General features: G+C 38.1%; 1 protein-coding gene and 1 non-coding gene across 17 annotated transcripts in view; both read left to right on the forward strand.

The window, feature by feature from the left end:
- The window catches only part of IPO11 (importin 11), an 820,387-nt gene that overhangs the window by 28,961 nt on the left and 768,566 nt on the right, over positions 1-22,860 (forward strand). For all 16 annotated transcript variants that reach the window (XR_014831432.1, XR_014831435.1, XR_014831431.1 and 13 more), the window contains exons 3-5: positions 3,604-3,704; positions 10,003-10,075; positions 11,835-12,038. Coding sequence is in view for 4 of the 16 variants with exons in the window: in XM_085002403.1 (XP_084858529.1) it covers positions 3,604-3,704; positions 10,003-10,075; positions 11,835-12,038 (378 nt within the window). In the remaining 12 variants the exon portion in view is untranslated. The remainder of the gene's footprint in view (positions 1-3,603; positions 3,705-10,002; positions 10,076-11,834; positions 12,039-22,860) is intronic.
- LOC146395576 (U6 spliceosomal RNA) lies at positions 4,021-4,122 on the forward strand. Its single transcript, XR_014831675.1, has one exon. It is a non-coding gene; the product is annotated as a U6 spliceosomal RNA (small nuclear RNA).

Genomic DNA, 22,860 nt, shown 5'->3' on the forward strand with positions numbered 1-22,860 from the left:
AAAGGTCACATAATAGCTGTAATTTTTGACTTCAAGATCATATTGCGTGGTTTAGCTTGCACAGTCATTTTTATGGTGTCCCATTTTGGTGCAGGGTGAAGATGGCCTGTATTTGGGTTAAAACAGTGAATAAATTTTTTTTTTAAGTAGCGGTTAATTTTGAGTTGAAATTATTTGTGTTACTTCTACATTTATATTACTTAAAATTGTTTTGCCATCAAACTTACTGGTAGATAAGGAGAATACTTTGAAATAATTTGTTATTTTATAGCATGAATTACTAACTTGGGCTTTGACTCCTTAGAATCTTTGAGTCTATTCTGTGGTGGGTCTACTACTTTTTCTTCTTTTTTTTTCTTTTGAGGGCTGCACCTGCAGCATATGGAGCTTCCCAGGCTAGGGGTCAAATCCCACAGCAATGTGGGATCCAAGCCACATCTGCAACCTACGTCACAGCTCATGGCAACTCTGGATCCTTAATCCACTGAGCAAGGCCAGGGATCAAACCTGTGTCCTCATGGATGCTAGTCAGATTCGTTAACTGCTCAGCCACAACAGAACTCCTCCACTTTTTCTTTTTTAATTTAGGGCTATTTATTTTAGTTTTGTGTGTGTATGTAGATTATGCTGTGAAATTAGGTTTGTTTGCTTCCAAGTTTAATTTTTTGTTAGGGAAAATTTCAAAAATACCTAAAAGTAGAATAGTATAATGAATCTCCCTATGTCCATTACTCAGCTTATATAATTAACATACTCCTGAGCAGATAGGCTTTCTTACATGAATTGTACAGCTGTAGATATTTAGAAAATAATTACATGTATGTAGTGATAAAATTAATTGAAGACTTTAATTAAAAATCTATCCAGGAGTTCCCTTCGTGGTGCAGCGGAAACAAATTCGACTAGGAACCAAGAGGTTGCGGGTTCAATCCCTGGCCTCACTCAGTGGGTTAAGGATCTGGTGTTGCCATGAGCTGTGGTATACACAAAAACTACTCAAACTGATCAGTGAAATCAGCAAATAACAGGATACAGGATCAACACTGAGAAATCCATTGTATTTCTTTATACTAACAATGAAATATTGGAAAAGGAATATATAAAAAAAAACACCTTTAGAATCACACCCCCAAAAGTTAAATAGCTAGGAATAAACCTGACCACGGAGGTGAAAGACTTAGATGCTGAGAACTATACAACATTAATACGGAAATTAAAGAGGATGCAAAGAAATGGAAAGATATCCCATGCTCCTGGATTGGATGAATTAATATGTTTAAAATGGCCACACTACATAAAGCAATCTACAGATTTAATGCAATCCCTATCAAATTACCCATGACATTTTTCACAGACCTAGAACAAACAATCCAAAATTTATATGGAACTATAAAAGACCCAGAATTGCCAAAGCAATCCTGAGGAACAAAAAGCAGAAGGCATAACTCTCCCAGAATTCAGACAATGTTACAAAGCTACGGTAATCAAGACAGTGTGATACTAGTACAAAAACAGACATGCAGACCAATGGAACATAATAGAGAGCCCAGAAATAAACTCAGACATCTAGGATCAATTAATCTTCAACAAAGGAGGCAAGAATATAAAATGAGAAAAAGACAGTCTCTTCAGTAAGTGGTGCTAGGAAAACTGGATGGCTGCATGTAAATTAGTGAAACTAGAACACACTGTCACACTATGCACAAAAATAAACTCAAAGTGGCTTAAAGACTTAAACAAGGTACGATACCATAAAACTCCTAGAAGAGAATATAAGTAAACATTCTCATCAACTGTACAAATGTTTTTTAGGTCAGAAAGGCTAAGGCTATAGAAATAAAAACAGAAATAAACCAAACTAATGAAACTTACAGGCTTTTTCACAGCAAAGGAAGCCATAAAAAAGACGAAAAGATCACCTATGGAATGGGAGAAAATAGTTGCAAATGATACAACTGACAAGGGCCTAATCTCCAAAATATACAAATAGCCTAAACAACAACAACAAAAAAACAGACAACCCAATGGATAAATGGGCAGAATACCTAAATAGACATTTCTCCCAATAAGATAATACGGATAGCCAATAGACACATGAAAAAATACTCAATATCACTAATTATTAGGGAAATACAAATCAAAACTACATTGAGGTACTACCTCACATCAGTCAGAATGACCATTATTAACAAGCTAACAAATAACAAATGCTGGAGAGGGAGTGGAGAAAAGGGAATCCACCTGCACTGTTGGTGGGAATGCAAATTGATAAAACCACTATAGAAAACTGTGGAGGGTCCTTGAAAACTAAATACAGAACTACCATATGATCCAACAATCCCACTATTGGGCATATATCCAGACAGCGCTTTCATTCAAAAGATGCACATGGAGTTTCTGTCGTGGTGTAGTGGTAACAAATCCAACTAGGCACCATGAGGTTGTGGGTTTGATCCCTGGCCTCTCTCAGGGGGTTAAGGATCTGGCATTGCTGTGAGCTGTGGTGTAGGTCAGCAGCCGTTGCTCCAGTTGGACCCTTAGCCTGAGACCTCCATATGCTACAGGTAAAATGCTAAAAAAAAAAAAAAAAAAAAAAAAAAAGGCAAAAAAAAAAAAAAAAAGATACACATGGACCCCTATGTTCATTGCAGCACTATTCACAGTAGTCAAGACATGGAAACAATCTAAATGTCCATCAAAAGATGAATGGATTAAGGGGTTCTAGTTGTGGCACAGTGAAAACAAATCTGACTAGTATACATGAGAATATAGGTTTGATCCCTGGCCTCGCTCAGTGGGTCTAGGATCCAATGTTACTATGAGCTGTGGTGTAGGTCACAAACATGGCTCCAGATGTGGCTCGGATCTGGCATTGCTGAGGCTGTGGTTCAGGCTGGCAGCCTAGCTCAGATTCAACCCCTACCCTGGGGACTTCCATATGCCATGGGTGCAGCCCTTAAAAAAAAGGCAAAAAAAAAAAAAAAAAAAAAAAAAAGATGTGGTACATATACACAAGAGAATACTACATCATCCATAAAAAGAACAACATAATGCCATTTGCAGCAACATGGTTGGAACTGGAGATTCTCATACTAAGTGAAGTAAGTCAGAAAGAGAAAGACTGATACCATGTGATATCACTTATATGTGGAATCTAAAATCTGGCATAGGTGAACTTGTCTGCAGAACAGAAACAGACTTACAGACATGGAAACCAGACTTTTGTTTGCCAAGGGGGAGGGGGAGGGAGTGGGATGGACTAGGAGTTTGGGGTTAGTAGATGCAAACTATTACGTTTAGAATGGATAAGCGATGATGTCTTTCTGTATAGCACAGGGAACAATATATCCAGTCACTTCCGATAGAAAATGATAGAAGATGATATGAGAAAAAGAATGTGTATGTGTGTATATATATATAATATATATATATGTGTGTGTGTGTATAACTGGGTTACTTTGCTATTCAGTAGAAATTGATAGAACATTGTAAATCAAGTATAATAAAAATAATTTTTAAATCTACCCAAACTTGATTGTAATGTATTAGTTATACTTTTAACTTACTACATGTTCATTCTAACACTTTGTTTTTTATTTACAGAATATTTTCACAAATCACTCTCTGGATATAAATGTAAGGTGGCTTGCTGTGCTGTATTTTAAAAATGGAATTGATCGATACTGGAGACGTGTAGCACCTCAGTAAGTTCCATCTCTTTCTCCCTCTCAGTTCCATCTTTTTCCCCCTTTCAAGTTCAAGGAGTTATAAAATTGTTATCAGTTAATCTTCATTCTTTATGTAAAAGAATGCATTTGTGCTTATTTTAGCAACACATATGGTATTTTTATGTTTTATACACGCGTGCACACGCACACTTGATTTTTTCCAGCCGCACCCCATAGCATGTGGAAATTGCCAGGCCAGGTATCGAATCCACAGCATAGCAGTGACCCGAGCCACTATCGTGACAGCGTCAGATCCTTAACCAGCTGCTCCTTAACCTGCTGTACCACTAGAGAACTTCAGCAGCAAATATCTTAAAGTTGGAACAATACAGAGAAGATTAACATTCTCTCTGAGCTAGGATGATAGTGCAAATCTGAAATGTTTGATTTTTAAAGGAAAAAAACTGAGGAAGAAAAGTGTTATACATAGTTAATTACAAATCAACCTCTATATTATTGCTATTCCCCATGAGTGCCCCCCCATTCCTGCCCCAGGCATAGGGTATGTAGATTTCCTGTTGGCCTTCTGTTTTTAAGGATCTCTAATTTTTTTTTAAATTAAGAGTTGCAATGTTTATTTCAGGTTCTCTCTTGTTTTTTGTTTTTTGTTTTTTTCTTTTTTGCCACACAGGCAGTATGTGGGAATTCCTGGGCCAGGGATCGAACCTACGTCGCACAGCAGCAACCAGAGCCACAGCAGTGAGAACGCAGGAGCCTCAACCCGCTAGGCCATCAGAGAACTCCCTAAGGATCTCTAATTTTATGGGCTCAAACCAGATGCTGAATTAATGAGTCATGTTTAAAAATGTCTTTTTTTTTTTTGAAAGGAATTACCAGACTAGGATTTTGGAAAATGTCATTGAGAAAGAAATCCCAGGTCATTTCTGAGCCAACTAATGTTAGTTAATTCTCTAGTTTTTTGCATTATTGCCTCTGTGGTGGAAATGGGGTTGTATTTATATGTTTGTAGTCTCATCCGGCTCAGTTGTAACTGTTCTGTAGGTGGTTAAGTGAACAAACTTCTCTTAATACTTAGTTACATGTTATATAACTGATGGAAAGACAGTGTAGACACGATCCAGAAATTTGATAGATGACAGCGACCTTTGCCAAAGAAGTAACATAGTCTTTGTTCTCCAGTAGATGGCACTACAGCTCTGTAAGTTTTTATATTCATAAACCCGTAAAAAAATTGCGTACTTCACAGTGCTTATAAAATATGCCCTTGAATGATATTGAAAGTAACTAGAGTATTTTAAGGCTGTACTCAGGATACTGTAGTTTATAGCAAATTGTTCTCTTATTTTAGAATTAATTCATAGTTTTGAGAGAAATGGAGTGTTTAGTGATGAGAAATGGTATGTTACTGATTTGTAGGAACCAATGCAGTAAGACATGTTTCTACTGCTATGTCCAGTTAAATTTTATTTATTTATTTATTTTTAGGACCACACCCGTGGCATATGGAGGTTCCCAGGTTAGGGATCAAATCGGAGCTACAGCTGCCAGCCTACGCCACAACTGCAAGGCAGGATCTGAGCCACATCTGTGACCTGCACCACAGCTCATGGCAACGCTGGATCTGTAACCCACTGAGTGAGGCCAGGGATTGAACCTGTAACCTCATGGTTCCTAGTTGGATTTGTTTCTACTGTGCCACGACAGAACACCCCAATTAAATTTTATATGTCTCCTAAAATTCATTTTGTTTTACTGATTATATGAAGAATATGGTTATAAATGACTATATTGGATGGAAGAGTAAATTATGATTAAATATTTCAGATTGTACTTTAACATAAAGAGTTAGAAATTTGAATTCAGTTTAAATTTTAAAAATTAAGGGAGATAGATGGTATTAAGTAGTTAACCCCCAAGATATTTCTTTGGGTATATGTTGATGTTGTTTTGTCTTTTTGCGTTTTTTCTAGGGCCGTTCCTGTGGCATATGGAGGTTCCTAGGCTAGGGGTCTAATCAGAGCTGTAGCCGCCGGCCTACACCAGAGCCTCAGCAACGTGGGATCTGAGCTACACCACAGCTCACGGCAACGCCGGATCCTTAACCACTGAGCAAGGCCAGGGATGGAACCCGCAACCTCATGGTTCCCAGTTGGATTCGTTAACCACTGAGCCATGACGGGAACTCCAAGGGTATATGTTGAGATATAAGCTGGAAAGGAGATGAATGTACTTCAGGAGCAAGCATGATAAGAACGTAAAGCAAGAGAGCAATGATTAGTTACTGAACTTATATTTAAATTTAAGACATTTCAAAAAATTTGTGTTTTGAGTTCTCTGGCCTAGTGATTAAGGGTCCCTTGTCATTGCTCTGACTTGGTTCACTACTGTGGCACAGGTTTGATCCCTGGTCTGGAAACTTTTGCATGCCATGGGTGCAGGCAAAAAAAATCTGTTTTCTTAGCTAAGTTCTGTCTTATAGTTTCTATTCTTACTATTTTTACAGAGTGATCAAATCAAGCTTATGTATCATTACCATGTAAAATGCAAGTTTTATTGAGTGGTAATAGATCAGATACTGTCCAGTTTCTGCTTGGGATATAGCCTGAATTCATCTAATGCTAATGTGTGCATAAAATTGAAGATAGGACAACAACAAAAAGACAAAAAGACAAAAAAAAAAAAATTGAAGATAGGATGCTCTTGAAGAATTGCTAAAGACACAAGATTTCTCTAGCTTGTTTTCTTTAATATGTATACATTTTTCACATGGTCTTTTCTCTGTTTTGGTAGATAATCATTGTATTATACTTTTTTTTTTGTCTTTTTGCTATTTCTTGGGCCACTCCCGTGGCATATGGAGGTTCCCAGGCTAGGGGTCCAATTGGAGCTGTAGCCACTGGCCTACACCAGAACCACAGCAACGCGGGATCCGAGCCGCATCTGCAACCTATACCACAGCTCACGGCAACGCCAGATCATTAACCCACTGAGCAAGGGCAGGGACCGGACCCGCAACCTCATGGTTCCTAGTTGGATTCGTTAACCACTGCGCCACGATGGGAACTCTTGGACTGCTCACTTTATTTATGATACTCTATAGTTGTGTGGGGCAGTAGTTGACTCTTTTATGTGGGAGTATAACGTCCCAGTTTAGGAACATACCACTGTTATCTGTTCTGCTGTTGATGGATAGTAAGATTATTTTCTAGTTTTTGACTTAATGCATCTTTTTTGTCTTTTTCTTTTTTTTGTCTTTCTAGAGCCGCACTCGAGGCATATGGAGGTTCTCAGGCTAGGGGTCCAACTGGAGCTGTAGCTGCTGGCCTTTGCCATAGCAACATGGAATCCAAGCCACGTCTACAACCTACACCACAGCTCATGGCAATGCCGTTTCTTTAACCACTGAGCAAGGCCAGGGATCAAACCTTTGTCCTCATGGATACTAGTTGGGTTCGTTGGGAACTCCAAAATAATGCTTCTTTGAAACATCTTTTTCATGTCTTGTTGCACATAAGTATGCATTTAGTCATGCTGGTGTTCTTTGTAATTTTTGCACTTTCCTGATAAACAGTGAGTGCCTTTTCATGTACTTGTTAAGTCATTTGGTTTGACTCTTTAGTGAAGAGACTGCTATTTGCACATTTAAAACAATTGGATTATCTCTATTGATTTGTGGGACTTTACATATATTTTAGATGTAAGCCCTTTGTTGAATATACATAATGAAGATATCTCAACATATACCCTTGGAGTTCCCGTCATGGCTCAGTGGTTAACGAATCCAACTGGGAACCATGAGGTTGCAGGTTATCTTTTTTCTTCTGGCTTGTTTTTTCACTTTCTTAATGATGTCTTTTGATGAACAGAAGTTCTTAATTTTAATGAAGTTCAATTCAGCTACCTTTGTTTTTAAAATTAATTCTTTTCAGAACTGTTTACAAAATTTTTGGTCAACATGAAGTCATAAAATATTCTTATGTTTTCTGCTAGAAGCTTTGTTTTACTTTTCTCATTTTGGTGTATGATCTCTCTGGAAGAGATTTCTATGTAAGTTACGGATGTCAGGTCGAGGCAGCACCGTGCATTTTAGTGGTTCCTTTGTTATAAAATTAGGCCCTTTATACCTATGAATCTGTTTTTGGATTCTCTATTTTGTCCTATTGGCCTATTTGTCTATCTTTGCTTTAAGTATTACACCATATAAGGCTTGATATACTTTTTCTTTTTAGGGCCGAACCTGTGGCATATGGAAGTTCCCTGGCTAGGGATCTAATTGGAGCTACAGCTGCAGGTCTACACTAGAGCCACCACAACGTGGGATGCAAGTTGCATCTGTGACCTATACCATAGCTCATGGCAACGCTGAACCCTTAACCCACTGAGCAAGGCCAGGGATCAAACCTGCATCCTCATGGATACTAGTCAGATTCATTTCCACTGAGCCACAACAGAAACTCCTAATATACTTTCTATTACTATTTTGAATTTAATTTGCTGTTCTTTTTCTAGCTTTTTGAGTTAGAGTTGATTTTCAGTTTTCTTCTTTTATATGCATTTAAAACATTAAAGCTCTTCTTGTAATCATAGCTTTAGTTCAGTTTTTACAAGTCTTGATATGTAGTATTTTCATTATCACTCATTTAAAAATATTTTAAAATTTCCTCAGCAATTTTTTTTTTTAGACCCATGGGTTACTTAGAAGTGTGTTACCTAATTTCCACACATGTGGAACTTTTTACTTTTTTGTAATCGATTTTATTCTTTAAAATGTGCTGTCTTGTTTTATGATCCCAGCATGTGGTATTTTGTTATTGTTTTATGTGCACTTGAAAGGAATGTGTGTTTGCCATTGTGGATTGTAATGTTTATATATCTCAATTTGGTCAAATTTGTTAATTATGCTATTCAAATCTTCTATATTGTTACTGATTTTATGCTACTTTTTTCATCAATTACCAACCAAGAGAGGTGCGTTAATCTCCAAATATCATTCCATTCTCCATCTCCATTTGGGTTTATTTTCAGGTATCTCTTCTTTGTCTCTGTCCAAATTTTTCTCTTCCTATAAAAGGCACCAGCCCTTGAATGAGGCCCACTGTAACCCATTATGACCTCATTTTAACTTGATTGCATTTGCAAGGCTCTTAATTCCAAATAAAGTCACATTCACATCTATTTAAGGTTAGGACTTGAACATACCTTTTTTTGGGGGGGTGCACAATTCAACCCAACAGATGCCTGAAAACTTTTTTTTAAAATTGTAAGCATCTTTTAGATTATTTTATTGGGATGATTCATCTAATACCAGCTACTCTGTCATAGCTGGAATGGGAAACTTTAAAATGATGACTTTAAGATTTAATTTTAATCAACTATACTTCATTAAAATTAAAAAATAATTTTAAAATAAAACATTCATATAGTTCAGAATTCAAAGTATATACAGTCTTAAACAGTGAAAGTTCTTCATCTCTTTCCTTATGCTATCTAGTTTCCTTCCTCATTTGCAGCCAAAATTATTAGTGTTGTGTTTAGCATTTTCAGATATATAAAATGAAAGATTTTAAACTAGGTTATTTCTAATAAGTCTTCTATCCCAGATATTCTCTGATTGCTAACCCCTTTCCACATAGAGTAACCTCACTCAGATTTTGTGAAAGTAGTCAGTGTGAGACTAATATTTACTTATGTAAATTTTTAAAGATAGTCATTCTTTTTTTGTAGGCAGGCATTTTTACATCAATAGAAGCAAACATCAAAATAACACATTCTTTACTCTGGATTTGTCTTAATTCTTATTGTTTACTATGTTATGCTTCATATTTGTTCAGTTGTGAAATAATTTTTGTGCTTTTGAATTACTTGCTGTGTCAGTATACAAGTGATGGAAATAATTCTATTTAATTACCAAAACAATCAGGGGCACATTTTTTGAAAGACTTTTTATTGTTAAAATTCTCAGTAGTGCTTACCTTCCATCTTTATTAGTCAGCACTCTTTTGAATAATAAATCTACCTTAGAGTTCCCGTTGTGGTTCAGCAGTAACGAACCTAATGAATAAGCATGAGGATGTGGGTTCGATCTCTGGCCTTGTTCAGTGCGTTAGGGATCTGGCTTTGCTGTGAGCTGTGGTATATGTAGGTTGCAGACACAGCTCAGATCCCTCATTGCTGTGGCTGTGGCGTAGGCTGACAGCTGCAGCTCTGATTTGACCCCTAGCCTGGGAACTTCCATATGCCATGGGTGTAGCCCTAAAAAAGGCATAATAATAATAATAATAATAATAATAATAATAAATGTATCTTTTTACAGTGCTCTTTCAGAGGAGGAGAAATCTACATTGCGTGCAGGGCTAATCACCAACTTTAATGAACCAATAAACCAGGTTAGTGAGAAAATGAGTGTCAACTATTCTTTCTTTTCCTCTAGTTTTCACTTTTCCAAGCTAACTTCGTTTCTTGGCATTACAAATAAAATATTATTACATAATGTTCATTTTTGATGTTTATGCATGCTTCTCTGATGTTTTTTTAATTTTGAGATCCCATTCTGGCAATTAAGAATTTTGAATGGATTTGGCAATTAATTATTTTAAACTCAGAAGTCCTTTGAAGTTATACTGGTATATTTTTTAACTTCCTCAGTCTTAGAGCCAATATTGAAAGCACATCTCTATGTATTAATTATAGAAATTAATTTAGCCCCCCCCCTTTAAACTATAGGATAGCTTCAGTTTTTGTCTATATCCTTCATCACGTTTTCAGTTCTCACTACTATGTGGGGAATGGATAGTAGATTGTATAGTTTTAGTTTTTTCCCCTATTGTGAGATTTTTCTCTTTTTTTTTGTCATGCCTGCGGCATGTGGAAGTTACCAGGCCAGTGATCGAACCCACACTACAGTAGTAACCAGAGCCACAGCAGTGACAATGGGGGATCCTTAACCCGCTGAGCCACCAGGGAACTCCAGTGAGATTTCTCTTTTAAGAATAAAATATGTTTAGACACCAACCTCAAATGCTTTCACTGACATGTGGAATCTGAAAAAAGGACAGACTGTGAACTTCTTTGCAAAACAGATGCTGACTCACACACACTGAAAAACTTATGGTCTCCAGAGGAGACAGTTTGGGGGATGGGGGGATGTGCTTGGGCTGTGGGATGGAAATCCTGTGAAATCAGATTGTTATGATCATTATACAACTACAGATGTGAGTAATTAAAAAAAAGTTAAAAAAATAAAATATGTTTGCTTATCATACAAAAATTATTAAATTTTTCAAATTTATTACTGTTTCTTACATGTGATTGTTTTAATTTGAATTTTAAAGCTGTATTCAGTGGTATATCCAGTGTAATTTCATCTCAGCTTGTTAAAATGATCCGAGTTCTTTGCTTTGTGGTTCCTTAACTGAAGAGTTAAGGGAAGTTGTAGAGGAACTGAGTTACTCTCAGTGATGCAGAAGGTGGTTGTGGGGAGGGGCCTGGGTGATTAGGGAGTAAAACATTGCTGAGACGTTCTGTCAACCAGCATTTGTGAAACACTGTTCTGAACAAATATCATTATTTAAATACCTAATTGATGCTCATTTCTACTCTTAAATCAGTGGTTCTCAGACTTTTAATTTTAAAAACTTACTTATATTACTAAAATACAATATGGAAGGGATATTATATATGTTATTTATTGTATTAGAAATTAAAACTGAGAAATTTAAAAATACTGTGTTAATGTAAGTAGAATTTTAAAAGGTGGACAATAGCTATTTCGCCGGAGAATTCATATTTAATGAGAAGAGTGACATTATTCTGTGTTTTCGCAGATCTCTGGCTATTTAGAAGGCATCTAGATTTCAATATCTAATTCTTCATTTACTATATTGTAATACTGTTTTGGTAGAAGTTATATGACAAAAATCTAGCTTCAGGCTGGTATGTTACTGGGAACAAGAGGACCTCACAGAGAAGATCCTAGGCCCCCTAGAGATCCAAAGACCACTTTGAGAACTTCTCTCTTAAGCAGTTCACTTTTGCAAGTGTATAATTAACCAAAAAGGTAATTTTTAAGCGTGAATACATTCCTTCATTTGCTGCTTTAATTTCATATATTTATTTGTAAAGATTAATTTTTTTTTTTCCCTCTAGATTGCAACTCAGATTGCAGTGCTGATTGCAAAAGTTGCTCGGTTGGACTGCCCTAGGCAGTGGCCTGAATTGATTCCTACTCTTATAGAATCTGTGAAAGTCCAAGATGATCTCCGACAGCACAGAGCATTACTTACCTTTTATCATGTTACAAAGACTCTGGCATCTAAATGCCTGGCTGCTGATAGGAAACTGTTTTATGATGTAAGTGATTTAGCATAGTTAAATTTGATTATGAAAACTGTGCTACTTGTATTAAAATATCTGTAATTTTACCTCTGAATATCTTACTGAAGGATTACTAATTCTAACTGACCTCAGAAGGTTCAGAATAATAGAAATATATAAAATGTTTTAAGCTCGGTAGTAGTATGACCATTAAGATTACTTAGTGGCCGGGAGTTCCATTGTGGCTCAGCAGGTTATGAACCTGACTAGTATTCATGGAGACGTGGGTTCCATCCCTGGCCTTGCTCAGTGGGTTAAGGATATGGCGTCGCCTTGAACTGTGGTGTAGGTCCCAGGCATCGCTCAGGTCCCATGTTGGTGTCTCTGTGGTGTAGGCTGGCAGCTGCAGCTCCAATTTGACCCCTAGCCCTGAAACTTCCATATGTCACAGGTGTGGCCCTAAAAAGCAAAAAAAAAAAAAAAAAAAAAAAGAAAAAAAAAATCACTTAGTTGCCTGAGAGGGGGTTTGGTCGTACAGAGTAGTCTGAAGATAGAGACTAGTTTGAAGCTCCAAGTAGTTCAGGTGCAGTAATAAAGTGCTTGCATGAAGCAGCAGTAAAGGGAACATGTAGGGGGGTATAGAGTTGAAATTTAGGAAGTTGAAATGTAGATGTGGCTGGGTAATTGATGGATGTAGGACGGTTGTTGGAAGGAGGCTGACACATGGGCATAGTCCTTTATCATTGTTTTAGCACCATTTGTTAAGAAGACTTCACTTTCTCCATTCAGGTACTTGGGTGCTTTTGTATTTGATTACTTTGACCTACCAGAGCATCGATTTTCGTATTATTCAACCTATCATTTTGGATTGTATCACATCACAGTGGGAGTCTCCAGATATTCTTTTTTTTTTTTTTTTTTTTTTGTCTTTTTTTTTTGCTATTTCTTTGGGCCGCTCCCATGGCATATGGAGGTTCCCAGGCCAGGGGTCGAATCGGAGCTATAGCCGCCAGCCCATGCCAGAGCCACAGCAACGCAGGATCCGAGCCGCGTCTGCAACCTACCAGATATTCTTAACAGTATTCTTGTTTACCTTTGGAACCCTCACTTTGAGGATTTGGCTTGGGAGTATTTGTTTTTTGCTTTTTAGGGCCACACTTGTGGCATATGGAAGTTCCCAGGCTAGGGGTTGAGTTGGAGCTACAGCTGACAGCCTATACCACGCCACAGCAGAGCAGGATCCAAGCCACATCTGTGACCTACACCACAGCTCATGGCAATACTTGATCCCAACCCACTGAGCAAAGACAGGTATTGAACATCCTCATGGACACTAGTCGGGCTCGTTACCGCTGAGCCACAACGGAAACTTCTGGGAATTTGCGTTTTTCAGAGTAATACACCAAAGTTTAAAGAGATCCACATTAGGTCCTCTTTATTTTTAACCCTGTGGGTTTAAATACCCAATCTTGTGTTTATCTGAGGACATTGAGTGGAAGAGAAATTCTTTTTGGTAAAGATTATTTTTATTTATATATATACTCACACACACACATATATATATGTGTGTATATATATATATTTTTTGTTGTTGTTGTTGTTGTTGTTGTTGTTGTTGTCTTTTTGCATTTCTAGGGCCCCTCCCGCGGCACCTGGAGGTTCCCAGGCTAGGGGTCTAATCGGAGCTGTAGCCACCAGCCTATGCCAGAGCCCAGCAAGGCCAGATCCGAGCAGCATCTGCAACCTACACCACAGCTCATGGCAACACCGGATCCTTAACTCACTGAGCAAGGCCAGGAATCGAACCCACAACCTCATGGTTCCTAGTCAGATTTGTTAACCACTGAGCCATGACAGGAACTCCTAAAGATTGTTTTTAAAATCCTGTTCACTTTTGCTTGATGTCTTAACTAGGACTAAAGAAATGGAGATTTTTTTTTTTTGTCTTTTATGTGTTTTTAGGGCCACACCCGTGGCATATGGAGGTTCCCAGGCTAGGAGTCAAATTGGAGATGTTGCCGCCAGCCTAGCCACAGCCACAGCAACGCCAGATCCGAGCCACGTCTGCGACCTGCACCACAGCTCACAGCAGCCTAACCTGTTGAGTAAGGCCAAGGATCGAACCCTCAACCTTATTATGGTTCCTAGTTGGATTCGTTTCCGCTGCACCATGATGGGAACTCCAGAAATGGTGATTTTTAATCTTCTCAAGTCTTTCTATTAATTTCTTGTTGATTTTTCTCACTTTTTTCTCTACCTCAGACTCCTTATTTTTGTGTAGAAGTTTTCCAAGATCAAATGTGTAGAAGATTCTGTGTGGCAGTTACTTTTATTAAAGGATACTCTTTTATAAAGAGCTTAATTCTGAGTTTGGCTTCCTCAATTTGTAGTATCCTAATTTGTTAGTATCTAACTAGTTGATTTTCAGATAGAATTTATATTTACTTGAGGCCTTCTCTACAAATTATATCTAATCATTCTGTATAGCTTGTTCCAATTATCTTCCTGAACTTCAACTTTCTTGCTTGGTTTTCTTGTAATGTGAAGCTATTTCCTCTCCAGATAGAATGAATTATATGTCTACCTGGCACCTTGTCCTTACTTCCAGCATAGTATGTATCACTTTGTTTTTAGTTGTAATTGTTTACTTATCTTTCTAAGATCCACCGCACTCTGACTTTTATAAAGGAGGACTATAGCTGTTATTGTTACAGTCCTACCATCTAGCCCAGAAGAATGTAGTAGGTTAAAAGCAGCCCGTATTTTATTGGTAATCTGAAGTGTGGGAAAAAAATCTTAAAACATAACAAAATATAAAAACATAAAAAATATAAAAAAAGTATGTTTATTTTGGGAGTTCTCTTGTGGCACAGCAGGTTAAGGATCAAGTGTTGTCACTGCAGTGGCTTGGGTTGCTGCTGTGGCACAGGTTCGATCTCTGGTGGGAACTTCTGTGTACTGCAGGCATGGACAAAAAAATTGTATGTTTACTTTAATGCCAAGTTGGTCTTCATGTACTAAATTAGTTTCCTAAATAACAAAGTATAAGCTTATAATCGAGCTAGTTGATATAGCGGATGGTGCGGTGTGCACTTAAAACCCCTCCTTAACTGCTCTTTGTGTCCCAGCAATTTTTATATCTTATTTCCCACCACATTAAAATAAGTTCTTTACAGGGAATTCCCGCGATGGCGCAGTGGATTAAGAATTTGCAGTGACTCAGGTTGCTACAGAGACTTGGGTTTGATTCCTGGCCCAGTGGGTTAAAGGATCTGGTGTTACTGCAGCTGTGGTGTAGGTTGTAGTTGCAGCTTGGATTCAGTCCCTGGCCTGAGAACTACCATGTGCCGCAGGTGTAAACATTTAAAAAAAAAAAATTCTTTTCAGGGTTGACAAATTGCAAAATCAGCAGTTGAGAGAAAATTGTTTTGCTGTAACAAAACTGAGCTTGATTTGACACAAAGAGGAATTTGTTTTCTAGAAAACTGTGTTCTTTTCCTACAAATCTGAATATGAAGAAGTTTATATATTGCATATAGTTAAAATCTTAAAGTCGGTGAAAATAAGGAAATTTAAGGTACAGATGGTAATTCTAATGTAATTATAAATGTAGTAGCTAAATATCTACAAATATCTTGTAGACCTGATGTGTAATCCACAAAGGTACATGTTCTGGTAAATGAAGTAATCGAGACCTAAAAAAGAAGAAAAGATCTTTGGAAAGAAATACATCTCACTTGTTTTTAGAAATAGGGATTAGCAATTATGAGAAGACGTGTTACCAGTGAAGAGTGTTTCTTTGTACTGAACAGCTTTGGGATTTTGAATAAGACATTTAAACTTATAATTCTTTAAAATTTCCTTTCAGTTCTAAATTTGTATAAATTTATCTTTATTGTTCTAGGTTAATTTATGTAAATGTCATTAAAGTTTTGAGATAGAGACCTTAGTTATGGCACAATTCAAATATTGATTTTGCAATTTTAATTACTTTTTCCCCCTAGAAGCCAAGACCTTTGTACATTTAATTTTTTCTTTTTTTGTATTTTCTTGGCATATAGTTAAGTTCTTGACCTGCTGACTTCATTAGATACTTTATTGTGCAATTTTGGTATCTAACTACTTAAACAGTTTTTCTCTTTCTTTCTTTCTCTCTCTCTCTCTTTCTCCCTTCCTTCCTCTTTTCCTTTTCTTTCCTTCCTTCTTTCTTTCTTTTTAATTTTAGGACCATATTCAAATCATTTAACCCACTGTGCTGGGCCAGGAATCGAACCTGTGCCTCTGCAGTGACGCCAGCTGCTGCAGTTGGATTCTTATCCCACTGCATCACAGTAGGAATTCCTAAACAGTTTTCTTAAATAAGAATTTTTCAAACATATTCTAGTTGAGAGAGCAAATCCCATATTTAAGGTTCTTAATCTGTTGCTATGTTTGCTTTTCATCTTTGCTGAAGCAAATCCTGATATGTCATTTCATCTAATAATAGTCAGAGTATGAATCTCTAAAACAGATATTTTCCATAACCAGTTTTCGTTATGAATTTTCTCAGGCTGGATGATGGGAATTAATCTTGAATTCTTACGTCTCCCTAAGAATCAGTCAACAGATATTGGTTGCCTACTGTGTATGAGAGATACATATAGTACTGAAGGAGATTAACGACATAAATAGTAGTCTCTTGACTACGATTAAAACTGTTAAAATTTGACACAGAAGAAAACTAAACACTATATTACACTCAGTGCTAAAATTAGCAGAATTTTAAAAACTGAGGGGTTTATGATAAATAGTATTATTTGCATGGTGGGGATAAGAGAAAACTGAGGCATGGTGAAGGCAGGTACTTCAGAAGAGTCTTCCTGATGAGTTAGTTACTGTTTTCTGAATGAGCAAATAAAACAGAGCAAAGTAACACATAGTTACTTTGAGATGGGTTGGTTAGTGTAAGATCTGTCAGCCCTGAGCAGAGGTTTTCATACTTGGACCACATGGTCCTTAGAGAAAATTCCCAAATAGTTGAAATTATGTTTTATTCAACTATTCATGGGTTGGGCAGCATCCTATCTAGCAGAAGGGAGCTCCAAAGAGGTTTCCCAAGTCGAGAGACTTTTACAGATGAAACTGAACATGTTCTTAGGTGGCTCTGGGCTGAGAGTGCTGAACCCTAGCCACTAGACCTCAAGGGCTAGCAAACCATTTTTTTCTTTCTTTTCTTTTTTTTTTAGGCCTGTACCTGGAGCATATGGAGGTTCCCAAGCTAGGGGTTGAATCGGAGCTGTAGCTGCCGGCATTTGGCAAGCCAGAGCAACACTAGATCCAAGCTGCCCCTGTGACCTACACCACAGCTCACGGCAACGTCAGGTCCTTAACCGACTGAGCAAGGCCAGGGATCAAACCCGTGTCCTCATGGATACTAGTCAGGTTTGTTACTGCTGAGCCACAGTGGGAACTCCAAGGGCCAGCAGGCTTGATGTAGGTACCCCGTACCTGTCCCTTTGGAGTAGAAATTTGACAAAGAATTATTAAGAGAAAAGATATATGTGGGGAAAGCACGGGTAGGCTCAGGAGAGGGTGGGGAGACAGACAGAGAGACAGAGTCAGAGACAAAGAGAGGACCATGTGCTTTGTAGAGGGGCAGTCCTTCCGGGCTTCCTTTGGCCAATCATCTTACATTGTCCGGCCATGTGTCCATATTTGTCTTGACTCAGGGCTCTCCCCTGTGGACCCATGCATCTTTTAGCCTTTGTGATTTAATAGTGCAAGGGTTGTTGATAGGTACTATGGTCTGACAACTCCTCCCTTCTCTGACCCCTGAGGAACCTTTCCATGCCTGTGTATTTTGGGAGGTCTCCTTGACCTTAAGAATGAAAATATGGGGAGTTCCCGTCGTGGCACAGTGACCCAACTGGGAACCATGAGGTTGCAGGTTCGGTCCCCGCCCTTGCTCAGTGGGTTAACGATCCGGCGTTGCCGTGAGCTGTGGTATAGGTTGCAGACGTGGCTCGGATCCCGCATTGCTGTGGCTCTGGCGTAGGCCGGTGGCTACAGCTCCGATTAGACACCTAGCCTGGGAACCTCTGTATGCTGCGGGAGCGGCCCAAGAAATAGCAAAAAGACAAAAAAAAAAAAAAGAATGAGAATATGGGAGTTCCTGTCATGGATCAGCAGTTAAAGAACCCAACTAGCATCCATGAGGATGTGGGTTTGATCCCTGGTCTTGCTCAGTGGGTTAAGGATCCAGTGTTTCCATGAGCTGTGGTGTAGGTCGCAAATGCAGCTAAAATCCAGTATCGCTGTCGCTCTGGTATAGGCTGGTGGCTACAGTTCTGATTGGACCCCTAACCTGGGAACTTCCATAGGCCCTATGAAGACAAAAAAAAAAAAAAAAAGGAAAGTATGTAGTCTCTTTATCTTTTTTTTTTTTTTTTTTTTTTTTTGTCTTTGTCTTTTTTTTTAGGGCCGTGCCCTCGGTATATGGAGGTTCCCAGGATAGGGGTCTACTTGGAGCTGTAGCTGCTGGCCTACACCACAGCCATAGCAATGCCAGATCCAAGCCGCGTCTGCAACCTACACCACAGCTCACGGCAATGCTGGATCCTTAACCCACTGAGCGAGGCCAGGGATCGAACCCACCACCCTATGGTTCCTAGTCGGATTCATTTCCACTGCACTGCTACCGGGATTCCTGGTCACTTTATCTTTATTCAAGCAGAACTTAGCCCCTCCTTGCTCTTGCCATAATCTTTACCTTGAAGAATCTGTCAGTAGGATAAATTGCAGTTGCTCAGCTTGGGACCCATCTATTTCCTGCCTCAAATAGGAACAAGGATGTTAGATGGGGCATTAGCTGATTGGTTAAAGTAGGGTTATTTTATATGAAGTAAAGGCAAGTCTTAGAGCTGGGTCTGCTAATTTGTGTTGAGCAAGCAAGAGCCAATTAGCTGACATAGGCTTATCTTTTCTGGGAGAGCTCAGTATAGATAGAACTTAATTTTAATTCTAAGTTTTGGTTTGCTGAGATGGAGCTTAGCATGACTATTCCATCTTGGACCTAATTTGGTTATGTTAACATATATAATCATTTAACTTTTATCATACTTAAGATACATAAAAATTGTGATTTAGTATGATTTAATACTTCCAGCCAGTTTTTTACATTGTTCTTAAATATGTTTATGCAGATGATTTGTTTGAGCCAGAAAAATGAATATGGCAGGTACATTGCATTTGGTCATGTCTCTTAAGTATCTTTTAAGTTAGTATAGTATTCATATTTTTTCCCCCATGCCACTGACCTGTTGAAGAAACATTTGCTGATTGTTCATCCTGTTGATTAGATTTAGGTTAAGCAGGTTTTGACAGCTACAGTCTATAGATAGTACTTATTACTCCATTGTTAAGTGGTGAATTACAAGACTTTGATTTAAACATTTTTTTGGTGCCAACTTTTCTTATGGAAGAATTGTGAAGGCAGTGGTCCTGAGGCTAAAAAAGTTGAAAATATTTAAAATAAAAAGAAATGAAACTTCCTGTAATGTTTTGCTTTTGGTATTCAAGTAGTCAAGTCTGTGTGCTTCTCAGTTAAAGTTGTTAAGCAATCAGTGTGTGGCACTGTTTCTTCTGGCTAGGAAAAAGAAAAAAAAAAGCAAGTTTTGGGGGTTTTTATGAACCAGTACCTAAGATGTTTCATTAAAAAATTTATTTTTATATTGTCTGAATATTCTCTACCCCTTCTCCATATTTTGGATGAATATATTCTCTACCCCTTCTTCATATTTTGGGCAGAAAATGCAGAAGAAATATTTTTATTCCTCCTATTTGTGCTTCTTTATTTTTCCCAGCTGAGCTTTCTGTAAGCATACATCGGTAGATGTTTTCTGGAGCAGATAGAACCTTGTGTAGAGCTTGTCTTTATAGGATAATTAGCAATATTTCTTCCCCAATTCTTATGGTTTTCTACTTCTTTACCTGTCTCTCTCCTTTCACCTTTAGGCTGAAAGTGTAGTGTTACTGCTTCTTTATTTCAACCACCGCTATTTTTGTAAACCTCTTTTGCAGGCTAACTAAATAGAGTTAGAAATTGGAGCTATAGTAGATGCCTAATGTCCTTAACTAGGTACTGAGCTTCAGAATCTGAAACAAAGGAAATTTTTTTTTTTTGGGGGGGGCGGTCTTTTTGCCATTTCTTGGGCTGCTCCCGTGGCATATGGAGGTTCCCAGGCTAGGGGTCTAATTGGAGCTGTAGCCACCTTCCTGTGCCAGAGCCACAGCAACACGGGATCCGAGCTGCATCTGCAACCTACACCACAGCTCACAGCAACACCAGATCCTTAACCCACTGAACAAGGCCAGGGACCGAACCCGCAACCTCATGGTTCCTAGTCGGATTCGTTAGCCACTGAGCCACGACGGGAACTCCAGGAAAATCTTAATTAATTTTTTTTCATATTGTTCTTTCTTGATTTCTGTCACAAATGCTATATGCTTTCATTCAAAAATACTTACTGCATGCCAAACTTGTATACTTTTTGTGTCTATAGCTCTAATTTAAAGTGGTACTTTTGTACTGTTTTCAGAATCAAGAAGAGGGAAGAATTAATAAATCAAGATCTAACTTCACTGTTGTTACATTGTTATTGTTATGCCCTTTATTATTTTTTTTCCAGAAATGAGGATGAATATTTCAAACATTGATAGACATTGCTTAAGGTGGACTGGAGTAGAACCTGGGGTTATCTGAATTTCCAAACTTTCTTACATGTGTTTTAGTTTTTATTTATTTATTTATTTATTTATTTATTTATTTATTTATTTATTTTTGTCTTTTTGCCATTTCTAGGGCTGCTCCCAAGGCATATGGAGGTTCCCAGGCTAGGGGTCTAATCGGACCTGTAGCCACTGGCCTACACCAGAGCCACAGCAACACGGGATCCGAGCCACGTCTGCGACCTACACCACAGCTCACGGCAACGCCGGGTCGTTAACCCACTGAGCAAGGGCAGGGACCGAACCCGCGACCTCATGGTTCCTAGTCGGATTCATTAACCACTGCGCCACGACGGGAACTCCTTACATGTGTTTTAGAGTTAAATTATAAATGGAGGACAATTTAATAGCGCAAAATAGAATTTTATTTTAATTATTTTGATTCAACCGTGATGAAATACTTACTTTTATCCAGATCTTGTGACAATAATAACCTTTGACACAATATTTAGAGATGTTCTGTGATGTATTTTATTCTTTGATTTGGTAGTGAGTGGGGAGTGATTTATGTTTAGTATGTATAGTGTAATTTACATTATGCATATATAGGTAGTGGAAGTCCAGAAAGGGATATTCTCCAGATAACTATAGTAGTGCTTAAAAAAATTGTAACAGTTAAAGTAGTTTTGCCTTTTTGCTGCCATTATTATAAAATACTTCTAAAATAAATATGACATGACTTCACAATATTATGCTGGTGATTTAGTATGGCAAATTCTCCTTTAACATTTTCCTTCTTGAGCTGATGCCAGGTTCCACTGCAGCATATGGAAGTTCCCAGGCTAGGTGTCTAATGGAGCTACAACTGCCGACCACAGCCACAGCCCAGCAACACCAGATCCAAGCTATGTCTGCGACCTGTACCACAGCTCATGACAATGCCAGATCCTTAACCCACTGAGCGAGGCCAGGGATCGAACCCACAACTTCATGGTTCCCAGTTGGATTTGTTTCTGCTGCGCCACGCTGGGAACTCCTACCTTTTTTTTTTTTTTTTTTCTTGAGTCTGGCATTTAGTGGTAGAGGAGGGTTTTGAGTATTGTAAAAGGCTCTCTGACCAGTATGACTAGTGAATGTATTTTAAATATGAAACACTGAGAAAACAGTTTATATTAGCTGTAACTTGCATAGGTATTCCATGCAAATGTAGAACAGGACATGTTTTTCTGTTGAGTGGTGCACAAAACAGGACACTCTGAGAAGCTTGTCAGATGAGATTCTGATTCAGATAATTCATCACATCCATATTAATAGCAGTATTGACTTTGGTCAATGGCTGGGAAAATTTTCCTTTTTGTAGTCATAACAAGAAAATTCAGTCACTATTGCTTTATCATATTCAGGATTTACTGTATTATTTCTGAATGCATAAGATAGTATCAGTTTAAGATTAGTTTATATTTAAAAGTTTAAATAGAACTTATACAAAGATAATGCTTATTTCTTTTACTAAATTATTGTGTAATTGATAATTGCTAGTTACTATATTAAGAGCATAGAGGTTAAAAATGCAGGCACTGATCACCTCCTCTGCTTTTTTTTTTTTTTTTTTGCCTTTTAGGGCCACACCTATGGCATATGGAAGTTCCCAGGCTGGGGTTGAATTGGAGCTGCAGCTGCCAGTCTATGCCACAGCCACAGCAATGTCAGAACCTTAACCCACTGAGCGAGGCAAAGGATCAAACCCTCATCCTCATGGGTACTAGTTGGGTTTGTAACCTGCTGAGTCACAATGGGAACTTCCAAATTTTTGTTTATTTATTTTGGCCATGTCCACCACACGCAGAAGTTCCTGGGCCAGGGATTGAACCCACACCACAGCAGTGACAGTGCTCAATCCTTAACTGCTAGGCTACCAGGGAACTCTCTAGCGACTTATTAAGTAGTCATTGTTGTACCTGTTGTCAGGCGTACACACAAGACATGGGAAGGCCAAGACCCAGTCTGACTGATTGGTTGGTGAAGATAAAAACCACTTTTAGATTTAGTTTTATTACTTATCTTGGACAGAGAAAAGAAGGTATCCATACATATCAACTCTCTGTGGTCCTTGTCCCACCAAAAAGAATGACCAAAGCAATAGGGGCTGATG

The sequence above is a fragment of the Sus scrofa genome, chromosome 16 (genome assembly GCF_054392235.1).
Source record: "Sus scrofa isolate SSC_HxYL_T2T_F1_AM1 chromosome 16, Sscrofa_HxYL_maternal_Yorkshire_Landrace_v2.0, whole genome shotgun sequence".
Taxonomy (NCBI): domain Eukaryota; kingdom Metazoa; phylum Chordata; class Mammalia; order Artiodactyla; family Suidae; genus Sus; species Sus scrofa.